We start from the raw sequence: 18,241 nt of genomic DNA on the forward strand, positions 1-18,241 counted from the left end.
GTTATTATTATTATTATTATTATTATTATTATTATTATTAGTTTATGTATTTTTACTGCTATTTTTAGTAGGGAAATGTTTGAACTGTTTTTATAATTTGAGAACATTTAATGAAAATGTAAATATTAATACTATAATTATTAATTTTTTGTAACTTGCATGTTGAAGAAGTTGCAGCTTAGGGTTTGTGAGATTGTCAATGTTAGAGTTCTGTTCTTTCTTTTTGTTGATGGGCATGAATATGCTCATTTGTTTTTGTATATTGCCCATCCCTTCCTTACAGCCAGAAGCTCTAATGCTGCTAGATCACTCCGTACCGCCCTTACATGGACATGGCAACTGACTTACACATTCACTCCCATCATCTTCATCTCCTGTGTAGTACACTCATAGATTTTTACACTCCCACTCCATCCACCCTAGGCATTTTTTCTTCCCATACGTTCCCCTCCACCACCCCTTTCTTTAGCATTGTTAAAATTTTATGTGCAGTCATCCATTCCTTAAAACACACACACACAAAAATTATAGAAAAAAAGAAAATGTTTAAAAAAATATATATCAAATTGACCAAAAAGGCAAAAAAGCAACAAACTTTGCTTTTCAAAAAACATTATATATGTAGATATGCAAACAAGCAAAAGTAAATTCTATAAAATGTACAGGATTTTTCAACTGTAATATGCTAATAACTTTACATAAGATAAAAAAATACAACCAAAAACAGCAGAAAAAAACCAAGTTTAAATTTGGAAAGGTGCAAGATTTTTTTCTTTTCATGTTATGTGGTGTGGATGTATGTGTTGTTGCCTCCCTGTATCGCCCTTTGTTGTAAAACAATTATATTAAAAAAGAAATAATAAACATTTTGCTAAAAAAGTTTTTAAGAAACAACAATGAAAAAAAGCAAGTTACAAGAATGTGGCAATGCTACTTGTCCAAGAGCATTCTTACACAACTTTCTTTTGTAAATTTTTCCTTTCATGCCAAAAAACATGCGGGCAATTTGTTGATGTAAGTTGACTGTTATGAAATCAATGTGGTATGCTTTCTAAATATTTTTATGTATTTTTGATGACTTTTTTTTAAAGGAAATAATGTTTTTGATTTTCGTAATTTTTTTCAGTTCTCGTAGGTTTTAATCTTTCTTTTGCTGATAAAGTGAATGACTTGTTATGTTTTCATGCCAAAAAACATGCGGGCAATTTGTTGATGTAAGTTGACTGTTATGAAATCAATGTGGTATGCTTTCTAAATATTTTTATGTATTTTTGATGACTTTTTTTTAAAGGAAATAATGTTTTTGATTTTCGTAATTTTTTTCAGTTCTCGTAGGTTTTAATCTTTCTTTTGCTGATAAAGTGAATGACTTGTTATGTTTTTCCTTTTTCTGACCTTGTTGCTGTGGCGTTTTTTTTTTTTTGTTTATTTTGTTTTTTTGTATAAGTTCATTTATTTATTTTTGAATCAGTTTGTATTTGCCTTTATGTTATGTGCTCATTGTATATTGTCAATTACCAGATTGTATTGTGCATAGGAGGGGGAGAAGGAGCCTGTGGTAGTTTGCTCCTATTCTTTCTCGGTCCCTCTCTAGAGCTTTCTTTCCCCTTTCCCTTTCTGAAAATGGATCACCAGTAATGCTACTTTCTTTCACGCTACTTAAATTGTATGTAGCCTGGTGGTGTAGCCTTCATGTCATGTAAAAAACGATGAGACTTCTTTAGCATTTTGGTAGCTCTCAGGGTCTTCTTACTGCAGGTCTACATCATTCCTACTTTATTCTCATGAAAGTGTTTTATTTCTATCAATTTTCTTCATTGCTGATTATCTGCCTGATGTCCAGTCTAAATGATACTCTCAAGTGTACTCTTACCAGGTAAATGAACCCATCATATTATGACTAGTATCAGACTTGCTAATATCATCCAGAAATAGTACATTGGGCAGACACTTTCCTACTGAAACTCACATCCTGAACCTCTAAAATTTCCTTGCTTCGAAAGAGATTTGGATTAATTTCTTTAAAAAGCAATGAGTAGAAGTAAGAAAAAGCTGTACTTCCTTATAAGCACGTATGTTTTCACCATTCCTGCATAGTAATGCTGTGCTCAGTAGGTATCTTAGGTTCAGCTGTCAAGTCCCTTGAACAACTGATGCTGAAAACAGAACAAATAATTATGCTGAGTGGGAAGCTGTCACCCATTAATAATAAAAATACTGATGGCAGAGGGCATGTTTCAATTGGTTCAGAGCAGCTCAGTGTCAGGGCACCAAAATACTTGTTTTTGCTCTAGAATCCTGCCTGCAGACACAATGTCAGGTCCTCTCTGGAAGGTATTAATATCTGTTTCACTGAAACTGCATGAAGGTGACCAAGAGTTTACAGCAATCAAACACAGCCCAGCATTAACACAGGATTCATGACCTCTCAAACTCTGTACCTTCCTATTGCTCATGAGCCATGTATTAGGAAGCACTGCAATAACTAATGTCTTTTAATATAATTTGGGAGGCTTAGGAAATGCTTTTCAACCAACTCCACCAGAAGAAGTACAGTTTTATCTAATCACTTTGAGGACTATATATTCTCTGAAAGGAAAAGAACATATCTGAGATGAAAAGTTGCAGTATTCCATTGTGGAAATGACGTTTTTCTCTCTACTACTGCCTGTCAATTGCAATTAAATCAGACTGCAAAGAGCAGAAAATATTAAGAATGTTCATCTACTAGTTTCCGTGTTAGCATCATCTTTCCTGTGAATCAGGGACTATGTTCTGAATAATTTCCCCTTTTTATCCTCAGAGGACTCAAAAGAGAATTAACTAAAACACCATTAGACTGAAATTTATGAACTCAGTCATTTAATAAGAAATTATTGTGTTGATACAGAGGGGAAAAAGGTAAGGAATTATTTTCTGTGGCAAGTATTTCATACTGAAAGTAGAGTCAAACTTCAGAGGAACAACATAAGAATAAAATTAAAATGACAAACTTTGGATGCAGAATTTCAAGTGCCTGCAGAAATGGATGAGTTGTGCAGCCTTTATGGATGGCATTTAAAAGCTCTTCAGCCACAGCTGGAAAAGAGAGAGACGATAAGGGTGTGTCCCTTATCATCATCAGGAGAAGATGAATCTTTCAGGCTTCATTTTTGTGTGCCTTTTGTCCTGTATCAGTTTGATGCCTGAGACTCCAGTGAAGTAGTTGTGGCTCTAAAGGTGAAAGCTGGCAGCTGCTACAGTTTTTCAGGTTGTGGTTTTTTTCTTTTTTTTTCTTGGTGCCCTCTGCATTCATGACTCACCCACAACATCCTCACAGTTCATAAGGCTTCTATTAAATTTTTAACACTCTGTCTTTTCCAGTGGCAGAGAACTGGAGATCAGCCCCAGAGGTATGAATTATATATCTATAAATACGCTCATAAAGCAAAAAGCAGGGCAGCTCCAAGGCTAAAGCAGACCTTTTATATCCCCAATGATCTTGGTAGTTTAAAGAAAAGCACAACTCCGTGAAAATAGTATATGTGCTAGATTTAAAGGCTAACTTTTAAGGAATATATGCACACTGTGTTTTCTTTGTGGAATGAGAAGGCCAAGCAGAGGACTGGGCTGCTTGGTATAAGGTTTCCCACCTCACAGACCTCAGTTTTGTCAGTGCTGCTTCCAGTTTGCTGTTCAGTAATTTTTTTGCAACTATACTGTTGATGGGCAAACTAATTTTGCATCTATATCACTGCAGAGGAAACCATTTTGTCTGTTTCCATTTTGTTTAATTCTTTGGCATTGTGTTGTCAACAGAAGCTTTTTAAAAACCATATTTCTGTTTGGGAAACATCCATTCCCTGCTTAGGAGAGAAAGGAGAGAGTAGGTGAAAATTAAATCTGGAAAATCCTTGTGAAATCTTTGGATTGCTAATGTAATCCTGAATTTGCAGCGTACCAGTGAACACTGTTAACTGGTGCTTAATAGCCAACAGAAAAAGGGGGGAAAGAAACTTGTAACTACCAGGAAACAGCCCATATGATCCACAAACAGAATCTAAATCTCATATGAATATTTGTTTTGAAGACATGGCCCAAACTGGGTGGCAGCCTTGCCATTTTTTTTAAGCACAGAACAATTTGGAAATTAAAACTGTAAGTTTTATTTAAGGCTGCAAAGCGTTAATTTTGCAATTGAAAAAATGGTAGACACTGTGAGAAAATAAAAACTTCAGACAGGAAAATACAAGCATAAAACCAGTCTCAAATGTATTACCCTTCCAAATTGTGATGGGAGGTTTTTCAGGGGCTCCTCTTTAACTTTTTCTAGAGATCCAAATCTTTAAAGCACTAGCCTTCCACAGGAAACCTTTCAAGATCCAAATCCCATGTAAAATATTATCTTGGCAATCGAGTGGCACTTTGTCTTTTAAATCTTTCAGTGCTTACCTTTAAACAAACTTGGGGCCCTGGGCAAGACGCACCACTTCTCCACCAAAGGACCACCAGCTCTAGGCAGCTTCCTGCTGCATCAGCTGTCATTTTGTGAAAGATGGTTCCCCCTACATGCACACTTATCATCTGCCTGTCATCAGACTCCCCCTTGTGTCTCTTACGAGTAGAAATGTAGTACCAGTAACAGAGTTGTTTGCAGGTATGCTATGAAAGTTTGCACTTGCTCCCCTCCATAGATATTGGCGATCACGTTTTAACACTTTCCTGGGAGCTTTTCAGAATTTACATTCTGTTATCCTTAAATACACATTTCTTTTAGACTGAGTGGCATTTTTATCATGCCATTTTAAAGGATGTTTTAACTTCTCTATAAATCACATCCCCCAAGAAGTATTCATTGTGCTTTCATCCTATTAGACCTACAACTTCTAGCTTGCTGTGAGTTTCGCATAGATGCCTAACATACCAATAAAACAGAAGCCAGATTTGATACCTAGACTGCTTTTTCTGAGTTACTTTCTCCCACAGGGCTTTTTTTCAGTCTCAGTTTCTTCCATTACAGACAGAAAGAAAAATAACTGCAAAGTATCGTTACCAACCTTACAGCCATCTCCCTGATACTCCCCAAAAGTATGTTGTCTTAAGTAAATGTAACAAATGAACTCCTTGATGGGGAAGTGATTCCTAATGAAGGACCTTTAACAGTCTCTTTATTTCTTTAGTATACAGGTAATCATAATATGGATCATTGGACAATTTGGAATAAAACTGGAGATGAGATTAAATAATTGTATGGGAAATAAAAGTTAATCCAGTCTTCCTGGTATGAAAGTTATTTCTCTGCTCACATACATCGTGAGAGTAAAACTTTGTAAAACTCATTCCTGATTCTGTCCTATTGTCCTCCATCCAACAGACTTGCTGGAATCAAAAAGCTTTGATCTGCTTTCCATCACTTTTGTGAAACCGCACTTACCATAGCAATTCTATCAACTTTTCTTAATATTTCAGGAAGACCGTGATCGTTTTTATAGTTGCAGTAGTCTTGATCATTGGCTCAAGTCCTCGACAGCAACAAAAACTGTAGGACTATGACCAGGTTTTAAAGGCAAGGGTTACTGGGGCAAAAGAAAGGTCTTCATATTAAATGTAAGATATTTCTGATTCCTTCAAGAAAATGAATTGTTAATAGGGCCAAAAGAATTTTTCTTTGGAAGAAAACTGCCCAAAATATTGCCCCAGTGAGTGGCAGATCAACTGCATACTGATGCTGTGTGCCAGTATAATAGATTTTAAGAGCAAAGGCACTTCAAAGCTCTAGATGAGCAATTAAAAGCTGCCAAACTGATTTTTTTCCAATTGGGTGTTACAGATGGTGAATGAAAATCACAGATGAATACTACTTTTTAACAGCAAAAAACTGATCTTAAAAAAATCATTTAAAAGGACACTACCTACCTGTGACTTTCTGGAGCTTAAATTCCCCACTCACGCAATTTGATGTAATGCGCACTGAAATGCTATTATTTTTATTCATTTTTTACTGGACTCACAGATGATCTTTCCCTCTGAGGCATACTCCCAAGTTCATCCTGAGACCGCCTGTTTGCATAGATTATAGATGCCCTACTCTAGCCACGGATAGGGCTTCTGGACATATATAAATCATATTACGTGCTCTAGTTTTTACATTGCACAGAAAACAGCTCAGATGCATGAGCACAAAATGCTGTGTAGCCATTTGGCAGACTACACTTTCTGCTTTTTACATAGTTTTTTGAAGATATGTAGTTTGAAGAGATTGGCATTATTTTACACATATGATACTTACTCCTTTGTCTTCTATCCAGCAACAAAAGTGGTATGAACATGCTGGGGAAGCTCAGAAAACTAAACAACATATTCAAATTGGCACTTTGTATCTTAGCTTAAAACTAACTCTGCATGAAAGTATGCAAAGTACCACATTTCTTATTTTGGCCTAATTTGTACCCTGATATCTCTGAGATAAATCTGACTATTTCAATTGATTAAACTGTGTCACCACTTAGTTTCTCATTAAGGATAAGAATAAGCCGTATTGCTAGTTCAGCTATCCAGATTTAATCAGACTGTTAAGTACTTTTTTTCAGTATATTGCTATCTTCAATATGTAATTTGTTCAAATTTATTTCTCTCCAAATATATTTAGAAGGGATTATGATTTTAGACTATCTTATTTATAGAACTCCCATGGACGTTACTGGCAGTATTCAATAGGAAACAAGTGCATGTAATATATAGTGTAGATAGGAGAGAGCAGAATTTTGACCCTGATGCTGTTGAGCATTGTAACAATGCCAAACTGTTCATTAGCAGTTATTAATACATAAGTAAAAGCCAGAATTATTTATTTAGAAGCTAAAATTCCTATTGCATATCTTTCCTTAAGCAATGGTGAGTATAAATCAAAATTTCCCATGCATTAGAAATACTTCTTACTGAGTTGCACTCCTTCCAACAAATCTGGATGACTACTCATGGTGTCAGATGAACTCTTCAGTTTATATTTAAAGCAGCTAACTTAAGTGGCTAGCTAAAGAAAAATTACCCAAGAGAGAATTTATACACAAACTTTCAAAAGCAATATGGCTCACCCTAAAAAAGTGTCAGCGACCTGTATGTCAGCAGAAGACTATGTAATCTGAACTAAATGAATATGAATATGAATATTAAATGTGAATATTCATATGAACTTAAATGAACTATCTAAATTAGATAAATTAATTATGCCTCCACATCAGAATAAAACAGTGGAGTGTTAATTACCCTCAAAAGTAGAAGTACAGTCATATTACAATATGTAGACAAAACAGGACTACTACCCTAAGAGTAGCAATATTGCTGCTCAGAAACCAAATCTTAGAAATGATGCACTGATTTTCTTGTTTCAGTTGCAGCTTATACTGTGGTAAGGTACAAATGTTACAGCATTGTTCTACTTCAGGAGTAGACCATAAGTCCACCTCATTTTTACTCCTCTGTAGGCAGGTAGCCATCACGTTAGGAAAAAGCAGCACTGATCACAGCTATCTGCGTATCAAGAGGTAACAGTAGGTGTGAAGACAACTTCTGCAGTACACTGCTGGGCTCAAGTGTCCTTATTCAGTTATATCATCAATCACAATAAAGTCTATCTTAATTTTTAATCAAATTATAGTAAAAGAATATCAAGAAGAACAGAAGATGAAGATAGTATGGCATTAGTAGCCCCAAAAGATGCAAGGAAAGGGTCATCCCTAGTGTCGAACAGAATGGTAAAGAAAGATTAAAAAGAAATGAACAAGTGTTGAGTAGAGGTCTCTACCTTCGCGGACCCCAGTAAGTACTTGGTTCTTATTCCATCCCTCACTTTCATGAACTTTCCCACAATTTAAAAACCAGGCAACAATCAAGAAGAAATGGATGAATGGGAAAGGCCTTATAAACTGCTACAGAAGGTGAGCAGACTTGAATGGCAAAGACAAAATACCAATATTAGTTTAAATGAAAAGAATCAGAGGAGGAAAAACTGGCAAGATGAGTGGTGAAATCCATGTAGGAGAACATTGCTCTATGGAAGTCTAAAATAATTCATTTGGACAGCCTTGTAACCAAATGCTTAAGAAAGATCCCTACCAAAAATTAATGTCCACAGAGTCACTTGAGAGTATCTTCAAGAATCAAAAACTTTGGGTCCCAAAAAATTCAGAGTATTTCACTGTATGTACCTAGCATAGGCTAAAAGAGGGAGGAAATGGAACATGCAGTTTACCAACGTCAAAGCAGGGTGGGAGGGAAGAATGAAAGGCACCCTCAGGAAAGTATGGTGGTAGTGTAGTTAGGGTGAGAAACCCGATCCCTGACACTTTTTCATAATGCCCAAATCTTCTCTTGCCCTTGAGTTAAGTGAATTGAAAATGGTGCGTTGTGTCATTAAAATGTACTAATCTTCTTTTTTTTCTCTTTTCCATCCCAGGAGGTGAATTAGTTATCCCTCTACTTGTAGAAGACCCTTTAGATATCCCTCCTATTGCTACTCGTGCACCTTTCATTACACTTCCCCCTACCTTTCGCCCCCTCCTCACCATTATTGAGACCACCAAAGATTCCCTGTCCATGACCTCTGAGGCGGGGTTACCTTGCTTGTCGGACCAAGGCAGCGATGGTTGTGATGATGATGGCTTGGTGATATCTGGGTATGGCTCAGGGGAAACCTTTGACTCTAACCTACCCCCTACTGATGATGAAGATTTTTACACCACCTTCTCCTTGGTAACAGATAAGAGTCTTTCCACTTCAATCTTCGAAGGTGGCTACAAAGCACACGCACCCAAGTGGGAATCCAAGGACTTTAGACCTAACAAAGTCTCCGAAACTGGTAGGACTACTACCACGTCTTTGTCCCCTGAGCTGATCCGCTCCACAGCTTCGTCCTCGACTGGGATGGTGCCCAAATTGCCAGCCGGCAAAATGAATAACCGTGAGCTCAAACCCCAGCCTGACATAGTCTTGCTTCCGTTGCCCACTGCCTATGAGCTAGACAGCACAAAGCTGAAGAGCCCGCTAATCACTTCCCCCATGTTCCGTAATGTGCCCACAGCAAACCCCACGGAGCCGGGAATCAGACGGGTTCCGGGGGCCTCAGAGGTGGTCCGCGAGTCGAGCAGCACAACGGGGATGGTCGTCGGCATTGTGGCTGCTGCTGCCCTCTGCATCCTCATCCTCCTGTACGCCATGTACAAGTACAGGAACAGGGACGAGGGGTCCTATCAGGTGGACGAGACGCGGAACTACATCAGCAACTCAGCCCAGAGCAACGGCACGCTCGTGAAGGAGAAGCAGCAGAGCTCAAAGAGCGGCCACAAGAAACAGAAAAACAAGGACAAAGAGTATTATGTGTAAAAAAGAATACTTATTTATATATAAATATATAAATACTTAATGCGATTTAACTGAAATATCAGAACCATTGCAGTGAACGAGATTGGGAGATATCGTTTGTGGGAAAAAGTATTGGGAAAAAAAAAAATTCAGCAGTGACTGTTAGTGTCTCAGTCATCGCTTGGAGTCAGCAAACTCTGCCCTAATGTATTATAAAGCACACTTAGCGTTCTGGAGATGGCGCGCACAGCTCTGCCCTGTTAGTGAACTTGGACGTCTCCAAATCTCCTCCTCCGCTGAACTTTCTGCAAAGGTAGAAGACTTCATGGCTTACTTGTTTCGTATCTCCAAGTGAGTCTTTAACAATGTTCGTGATCCCTGACTGTATCGATAATTTTTCAGTTTACTTATATAAAAAAAAAAAGGAAGGAAAAAGAAAAAAATGCAAACATTATTAAACAACAAAAAAATATTGAACAAACTGATCTGGCCGTGTCCAGCATACATATAATTTTTTGAGATTGGAGGAGGGGAATAAATGATTTTGGAGATTGTTGGTTTTTTGGTTTGGTTTTGTTTTGTTTCTTGGGTTGTTTTTTGTTTGGGTTTTTTTGGTTACTTTTGGGTGTGGGAGGGAAGGGTGAAGAGGAATGGTGTGGGGGGTGAACCAGGACATGAGTTGAGAAGAAATCTCAGAAAAAAAAAACCAAACCCATAATAAATAAAGAGAGACTATTGCCATATATGAACTCAAAAGCTACCCATGTTGTTTACTCTGCATATCTGGTTGTGTTGTCTCTAGAATCCGTTGTCTTGCAGTTAAGTTGTTTGCTAACAACGCAGTGAAAGTGTCTGATGGGTGGTGCTGAAGAAAATCGTCATGAAAAGCTGGATCCCTTGGATCTGGCTCCAGTATTTGCAATTGAACTGAAGAATAGATGGGTTTGGGTCTGTTCTGATCAGTCATTGGCTTTATTTGAGAATATCCCTTAGTATGCATTAGCACAGCCAAACTGTGGTTAAAGGGATGTGAAGATTCAGAAAAGAATGCTTAAAAAATGGTTAACCATTCTGAGCTGAATATACCATGCAAAAATAAAGGAGCCTTCTGGGTTCTGGTTCTGCGACTGATTGCAATGCATGCAAAAACCAATAATAAATCAGTTTAATAAAGAGATCAGAAAGACACCACTGGAGTTCAACTTGTGACAAGACCCATAAATGTCAGAAAAGCTAAACACTTGTAAAAGAATGCAAAATACATAGTTTTTTTGACATAAAACTGTTTTTCATATGTAATATTTTAATTTTGTAACTTGACATTTCAGATCATCTCTGTCTTTCCATTTGCCCTATTCTCCCTTTTCCTTCTCTTTTATATAAAAGAAAATAAATAAAGCTGCTGTGACACACAAAGAATAATAAAGAAAAAGGCATTTAATAATATAATATATATATATACACACAGATATATTTATCATGGTATGTTTGACGGGACAACTGGAACAGAAGTTCTGTTATGATCTTAATGTGGAATGAGAATGTTCTTGAAGAACAAAGTAAAATGAAACAGACAACAAAAGCAAACCTTAAAATGTGAAAAGAGTGTGTGTTTTAGCTTTGTCACAGTTACCTGTGTCAAAAAAAAAAATCTGAAATTTTGTTTACATATTTTACTACTTTTTTTTTTTTGCTAGTATAATTTCTATATGGATACCCTGATGGCATATATACTGTTTTATGGTTAAATTGGGAACGTCTTTTGTTTTTATTTAACTTATTTAATTTGGGTGTTTGTTTTCTACATTTTCCCAGTTATTGTGAAAAGGATTCTCTTACTGTACAGAACAATAGCCAGGTGGTTTGATGGCCATGCCTATCATGTCCAAAAAAGCAAATGAGGGAGAGAGAGACAGAGAGGAAAACAACAAAAAACAAGATGGATTGAGAACTCTGGAATATCAGAAATGTACACTTTTTCTGTATACGGATGAAAACTAATCAGCTGTTTAGGTTTAGAAATCTACTCTTGCTGGTGTTTATAAGTCGCATGAATATTTGACTTTGAAGAAGTATCATCAAATACACACACGCACATGGGAACTTAAATTCAAAAAAACAGCCTTCTCAAACATTTAGAGAAGACGCTTTCATGTTAACAAATATTTTCAGTGCGTGTATGTGTGCGTGTGTGTGGTGCGTGTGCGTGTGTGCGAGGTTGAGCTTTTTTTTCCTTTTTTATTTTTTATACTAAAAAGAAAAAAAAAGACAGGTTTTAAAAAGGTATGAAAGCACGATTTTAGATGATTTAACTGGCCGAAGCTATATAAAGTTGATTATATCTTGATGTCTGTAAAAGATTGCTGTTCTTGGAGTCTTGGAGTCTTGTGAAATGATTTCCTGCTTTCTTTCTTCCTTTCCTTTTTGCTTTCCTTTTTTAAGTTATGGGAAAAAGATTTACACTTTCCTTTTTTTGTGTAAGTTTCTATTGGACAGTTTTTGGGAACATGTGCATTTCTGTATGTGGGCTTCTACCATATCCCTGTTGCTTTATGGACAATCTTAAGAATTTTTATTTGAGTTATCGTGATGTTATTGCTTTTTTCCCCTTTCTTTTTCTTCTTCCTTTTTGATTCTTTTTCTTTTCTTATTTGCATTTTGTTTAAAGATATGCTTAGCAATAAAATGTTCTTCCCAAAGCCCTGGATGTTGCTGGGTTTTTATTTCCAAAAGACTTCAGGGAAATTCCAGACCTTTAAAGGTGAAAAGTAGTCTGTGAAGCAGGTATCTCCCATCCCACGGGAGTGTCTAGCCACCAGATTACAGAATCATGTTCATGTTTGCATTCTTTCGTTAATCTTGGACTAGACGACCTTTAAAGGTCCCTTCCAACCCAAACTATTCTATGATTCTATGATTAATTCTTTCCTTTGCAGGGACATAAATTCAACTTGAGTGTGGGGTCTACCTCACACCACTCCCAACCCCTTGTCCCCCACCACCACCTCAGTGCAGTAAAGAGTAGTTCTCTGGAATATGGGTTTCAGTGACCTCAGATAAAAGCATACCTAGGACATTGACTTAGTATGCCCTTTCTAATGTGCTGCCTGTTTTCAGTCTCACTTTGAAGTGTGTAGCTATTCCCATGACGTTTATGGGATTCTGGATTCCTCTTCTGTGGCCAGGAGTCTACGTTTAATGTGCTGCAGCAGCTGAATCCTTTGGGGGATTTGGCTAGCCAATTTGATACAGAAAAGTGTTCACATCATTTTATATGAGGATCTAACTTAGGCCCTCTGAATTTATCTGTGACTTTCCACGCACTACCTAAGGAACACAGTTTACTTACTTTGGGTGCTATGGGTCAGACTTAGGTACCTAAAGTAGATGGTCTGATTGTTCACTTCCTTCCAGGTAGGCTCTGAGGCTCCCAAAACCCCCATCACAGCTGCTGCCTGCCCCTTGTTGTCCTACTGGGCATTATAGTCTGTTATGATTCTGGCCATCATGCAAAATTGCCAATATTCTGTCTTTCTTTAGCAAGTTGTGCAGAACTTCAGTTCACAGTGTCGTTTTTATCAAATTAGATCTTCCCAAGCTACCTGCAAGATTTGACTTTTTAGAGGCATCTGGAGGTCAGCCAAACAAGTGTTTCACAACCCTTTCATTTTTCAACCAAGGATGACTTAACCTTTTTTTTTTCTTTTTTTTTTTTTTTCCTTAGGCAGAATCCACAGCTCTTTTGAGCAGTGTTTTCCACAGGTTTCATTTACAACCAAATTAGACTGAGGATAAACTGATTCTTCAGGTATTCCCTGTGATTTTCTACATTGTTTTTGCTCACATGGGTGAGAATATGTATGGGTATGTACATGTGAGGTTTTTATAATTTTACTGTTTTCACTTCTTTTGTGAATCATGTTCTGACACCTTACAGATCCTCACAAGTCTCAAACCCACAGATTCTGGTCTAAACTCCACTCTCATTTCCCTCCCAAAATCATGAAATTCCTGATTGATGACTGGTACCTAATATTCCCAGTACTGGAGCGGTCAGCTGGCACGTGGAGGTCAGAACTTAATTGCCTCTTCTAATATTGCAGAAAATTTCCTTGTCACCAAGCAGTTGGTGTTCTGAGAAAAGCATTTTATTTTTTTTCTCAGTGCTTTTCTCAAAACCTGTTATACTTCATATCATTATGAAATATTATGTGAAGCAAGAAATTTCAACCTGATTTACCCTAACCCTCTGGCTATAGTCACTCTTTTTTTCATTTTCTCTGTCACCTAATGACCATTTTATTGCTTAGGCTAAATGAAAGTGTCATAAAGGAGATTTCATTGTTGCCTAAAAGGCTTGGGATTATTGTGTGTCTTTGGCTGATGACCAAATCATAGAATTGTTGAGGTTAAAGGGACCGCTGGAGATCATCTAGCCCAAGCACTACCTCCCCAAAGCAGGGTCAGCTACAGCGAGTTGCCCAGGACTGTGTCCAGTCAGGTTTTGAATATCTCCACATGTAAACTCCACAGCCTCTCTGGGCAACCTGTTCTAGTGTGACCACCCTCATTGTAAACAATTTTTGTTGTGGTTAGATGAAATGTAACATTTCTTAATTTATGCCCGTTTCCTCTTACACTTTTTCATGAGTACCACTGGGAAGAGCCTGGCTCCCTCTTCTTTACAACCTCCTTTCAGGTGTTTATACATATTGATAAGATTCCCCATAAGCCTTCTCTTCTTCAGGCTGAGTAGTCCCAGCTCTCTCAGCCTCTCCTTGTACAACAGATGCTCCAATCCCTTACTCATCTTCATGGCCCTTTGCTGGACTCACTCCAGTATCTGCAAAATCTGGAGCAGACACAATTGCCTTACCACCATCACTGAGCTAGGGATATAGCTCTTTTCAAGGTCCAGGGCTTGGCAGTTGCTCCTCTTCTCAGCATTTTCTACTGGTAAGCAACATCCCACTTACTGTATCACTTTTTGAAGATCCCTGTCTTAGATGCCTGGTTCTACTCTTCCCAAAACTGTTCAGCACATCTCTGCTTATTGCACAGTTGCAGAGGTCCTTTACAAGTGCTAAGCCAAGCCATGAAGATCTGAGCACTGATGAGCTCTAGCCTTCCCAGTCCTAGTGTTGCAGGAAAGGACTAGTGAGGAGCAGCTTTGATGCTGGTTCCTTTTCCAGATATTTCTGTCCGTGCCTCTGGGCTGGGAGGGAGGGCAGAGGTGCTGGTCTTCTCTGCAGTTTCCGTGCCTGGCTGCTTTTCTTCCCCAAGAAGTGAGAAAATATTGATCAGACAGTTTTGAGATAATGATTAAAAAATATCCCTCCCCCTCAATTCCATAGTGGAAGTCTCCTCAGTCATAAGGTGGTGATGACTCCCAAGGAAGGCAAAGACACATGAATTGTAATTAATGGATGTGACTTGACACTTAAAGCCAAAGCTAAGCATGTTACTTTTATGGAGATGCAGTTTTTAAAGCTATCAGTCTGGAAGGGGCATGCAAGATCACAAAGTCCTGTCAAGTGCCCTATGAGCATGTACAGTTACATGCAGCTGTTCCCATTTTATCATACATTGTCCCTAGCTGCCAAGGTTGGCACTGGCTCCGTAGAAGATGTTTCTCATATGGTAGAACAAATCACTGCCTTTCCTTCCCAACATGCAAGCGGTGACAAAGAGATGGAGAGGCAACAAGACTTGCCTTCCAGCTGTCAGCATCACAGGATATTCTTGGGTGAGCAGGGACACTAGCACAAGAAGAAAGACTATTGGCTGCTGTTCAGCTCCCTGGATGGGACCCTGGCTGGGTTCTGAGAACACGTTTGCCAAGGTAGTAATGAAGTATTGCAACCAGGGGTGTCGTGATAGATGCAGGAGGTTGGGGTGCGAGGTCTTGACTGATTCTTACATTTGTTGGGTTATTTAAGAAACAAAATTAGAACCTCTTATTCAGTTTGGTAAAACAGTGCCTTACCTATAGCAAGCTATCGCACTCTGGTTTCTTTTCAGACCATACACGTTGCACAGTGCAGTATCTCCTGTCTGTCCTCAAATGTTTCCGATAACCTCCTTTCTCTGGAGAGTCTGTTCAGGTTGTCTTTCACAGACCAGCAAATATGGTGCCATTCAAGGTAAATTTTCAGTAAATGGTTGGCCTGCAGGGATTCAATATTTATAATTTGGGCACATGGATTGCATGAGAGAGGAACAGAGCACACACATGCAATAGATTATGTTGGACTGCATATAGCTGAAAAAGGGCTTAATTGTTAAAGGTATTAAGGTGGCTAATTCTTACTGAAAACAGGGGAAAGCAGCTACATAAATACTTTTAAAAATTGAGGCCATTTCAGTGTAGTAGTCAGATAAAGTTAATTAGCTAGTGTTAATTGCTTGGGCTTTTGCAGTACCAAATAGTGTAGGCAAGTGGCGGACAAGGTTCCACTCTCTCTCCCTTACATGAGATTTACAGAACTCACCTGCTTTCAGAGTGGGGTTCAAAATGAGAGATAGCTCAGGTCTGCTGTAAATTACCTGGAGAGAAGTCCATTTCAACATCCTAGGATGGAGCTGCATGAGCATGTTGTTTCCTTAAATTCAACTGAAGCAGACAAAAAAAAAAAAATTGCATATAGTTCCATACCTTGTACAAAGCCAAGAGAAGCACAAACCTGTACTCCTGCCACCAAGCACAACTTAAAGCCACTCAGCAAGAGTTTTCATCTACCACTCCATGCATCTCTTTTGTCCACCTGTTCACAGAAGACAACCAAGGGGCGATGTCCACATGGAGTCAGCAAAATCCTGAGCAAGCAGCTGGGAAAACCTTAGGCATGCTTTTCCTCAATGGCTCATAAGCTGGGCACTATGCCTAACAGCTTTGGCTGGCGCACATGGAAAATCAAACTCACTGGAAAAGATTTTTCAAAAAATATAGATATATTTGGTAACGTTGCCAAATCCTTTGGAACACTATGAAAAAATTCACTCAGAGAGCATTTGGATTTCAAAAGTAGTTACATAAAGTGTTAAAACACTGGACCACAAAACAGGACTGAATCACACCATGGAAACAAAAATGCAAATGGGAAAAGTGAAGTCTCTGAAAACCATCAGTAATGGTGTCTGAATGACTTCCTTGGTTCAGATAGTTCTTCATAGTTCTCAGTTTTATCGCTTGGCCAGTAATTTACAGTTGGTACTACCAAGTGGTGGTAACAGCAAGTCTTTAGTAGAGTGGGGAAAGAGGTAAATGGAAGGATCATTCACAGGGTGATGAGAAACCCCCTTCTGAGGAACAGTTTCCAAGGGCTATTTGTAAGAGTAAATGAAGAGGGAGAGACAGAGCCTGCATGCAGCACACAGCCATGCACCCCGTAAAGCAGCAGGTGAAGAACAGGGATTTGATTTCCAAAGCCAAGAATGCACGAGCTGAGCTGTGCTAGGGCTAAGAGTGTTTATGTAACTTGAATCAAGCCCTTTTCTCCACATGCATTATGAACTACAGTTTACTTGCACCACTGTTTTCTCCCCCAGAATCCCAACCTCACCCAGACATAAGGAGCAGGACACTTTCAGTAGGTCTGTTTGAACTCTCTAAGTATTTGATCTCTACCACTTCTTCTGCATCATATGTTTGATGATTATTCATTTCTGCCTGTTCCCTGAGTCACAAACATTAATTTACATCCATAGTTCCCTTGTGAGCTGATACTGGTATCTCTCCTGTGCAAGGATGGAAACTAAAACAAAGATGCTTGCCTGTGGATATATAGAAAATCCATGGTTGTAACAAGATTAGCCTTCAAAGCTTCCGGACTCCCCCAGTCTTTACTCATGCTTCCAAAGAAGTACACTGTGGTGCTGCCAGAGGTAGAATACATCCAGTCCTCACGTTAACTTTAGCCTCTCCAAATCAAGAGCTGGCTGTCAGATTTCAAAAACTTAGAGCAAATGGTGGAAATACAGGAGCTTCTAAAAAGAGAGTAAAACCCTTTTAAACTAAGAAAGAACTGTTTTAAAATGGAAAGTATTAGGTTATCAACTGTTTATTTAAAATGTCCCGGTTTTATACATAGTATAAGTAAAGACATAGGCACATGCATGCATGCATTTGAACACCCAAAGCAACTTCTAGTCTGCCAGACTCTAGCTTTACCGTCTGCGAACTCCTGCAGAAAATCACTGCCTGCATCTGTAATATTTTACTATAAACAACTTTTTATACCAATTATGATAACATCAATGACAACACAATTTTATTACATCCAATTATAGGAAGTAAGACTGAATGCCATACTACAGCCCTTCGACTCTTGGGTCAGTGGGAGTTGAAGTTGATTGTTATCTTTCACAGTCTGCACTGAAGTGCATAGTGTTGCCAAGATTTTAGCTAACAAAGATCTTCTTGTTATCTGGATAAATTGGGTTGTAACTATTACAAACATTCAGAACCTACTATGACTTCCTTTGAAGCTGATGGCAACACTTCCCTTTTACAGGGAGTGCTCACATTCCATAAATCTCTGCAAGTTTTGCTTTTAAAACACTTTGGACTTTTTTTTTCCTTTACCTCATGGTGGTCACTAATTTTTTAAAATATTAGCCACATTATGATTGTAAAGAAAAATAATGATGGCATGCATTGCAAAGGCTTACTTGGTAACAAGGGAAGTTTTTGGAGCGCTGTTTCTACTCCCTCAAAGCCTTGCTAAGACAAGGATTGAGTGTATAGTAAACTCTCAAAAGCCTAAGCTGCTCAGTTCTCCTGAGATTTCTAGGCCCTCAAAAACAGGACTCATTTTCAGTGACCATAATGTCAAGATTTCTTCTACAGAAAGGGACCGATAAATCGATTTAAAATTCTTATTTTTCATAGCTGATTGCACTT

General features: G+C 38.3%; 1 protein-coding gene across 16 annotated transcripts in view; it reads left to right on the forward strand.

The window, feature by feature from the left end:
- The window catches only part of NRXN3 (neurexin 3), a 1,034,251-nt gene extending 1,024,510 nt beyond the window's left edge, over window positions 1–9,741 (forward strand). For 11 of the 16 annotated variants that reach the window (XM_019472458.1, XM_019472459.1, XM_019472457.1 and 8 more), the window contains one exon: window positions 9,059–9,621. In XM_019472458.1, the coding sequence (XP_019328003.1) occupies window positions 9,059–9,360 (302 nt within the window). In that variant the 3' untranslated portion in view covers window positions 9,361–9,621. Of the gene's footprint in view, window positions 1–8,434 lie in introns of all 16 variants that reach the window. The other 5 variants (XM_009280739.2, XM_009280741.2, XM_009280742.2 and 2 more) reach the window with 3 other exon arrangements.
- The last annotated feature ends 8,500 nt before the right edge of the window (window positions 9,742–18,241 follow it).

This window comes from Aptenodytes forsteri, unplaced genomic scaffold, assembly GCF_000699145.1.
Source record: "Aptenodytes forsteri isolate BGI_AS27 unplaced genomic scaffold, ASM69914v1 Scaffold193, whole genome shotgun sequence".
NCBI lineage: Eukaryota > Metazoa > Chordata > Aves > Sphenisciformes > Spheniscidae > Aptenodytes > Aptenodytes forsteri.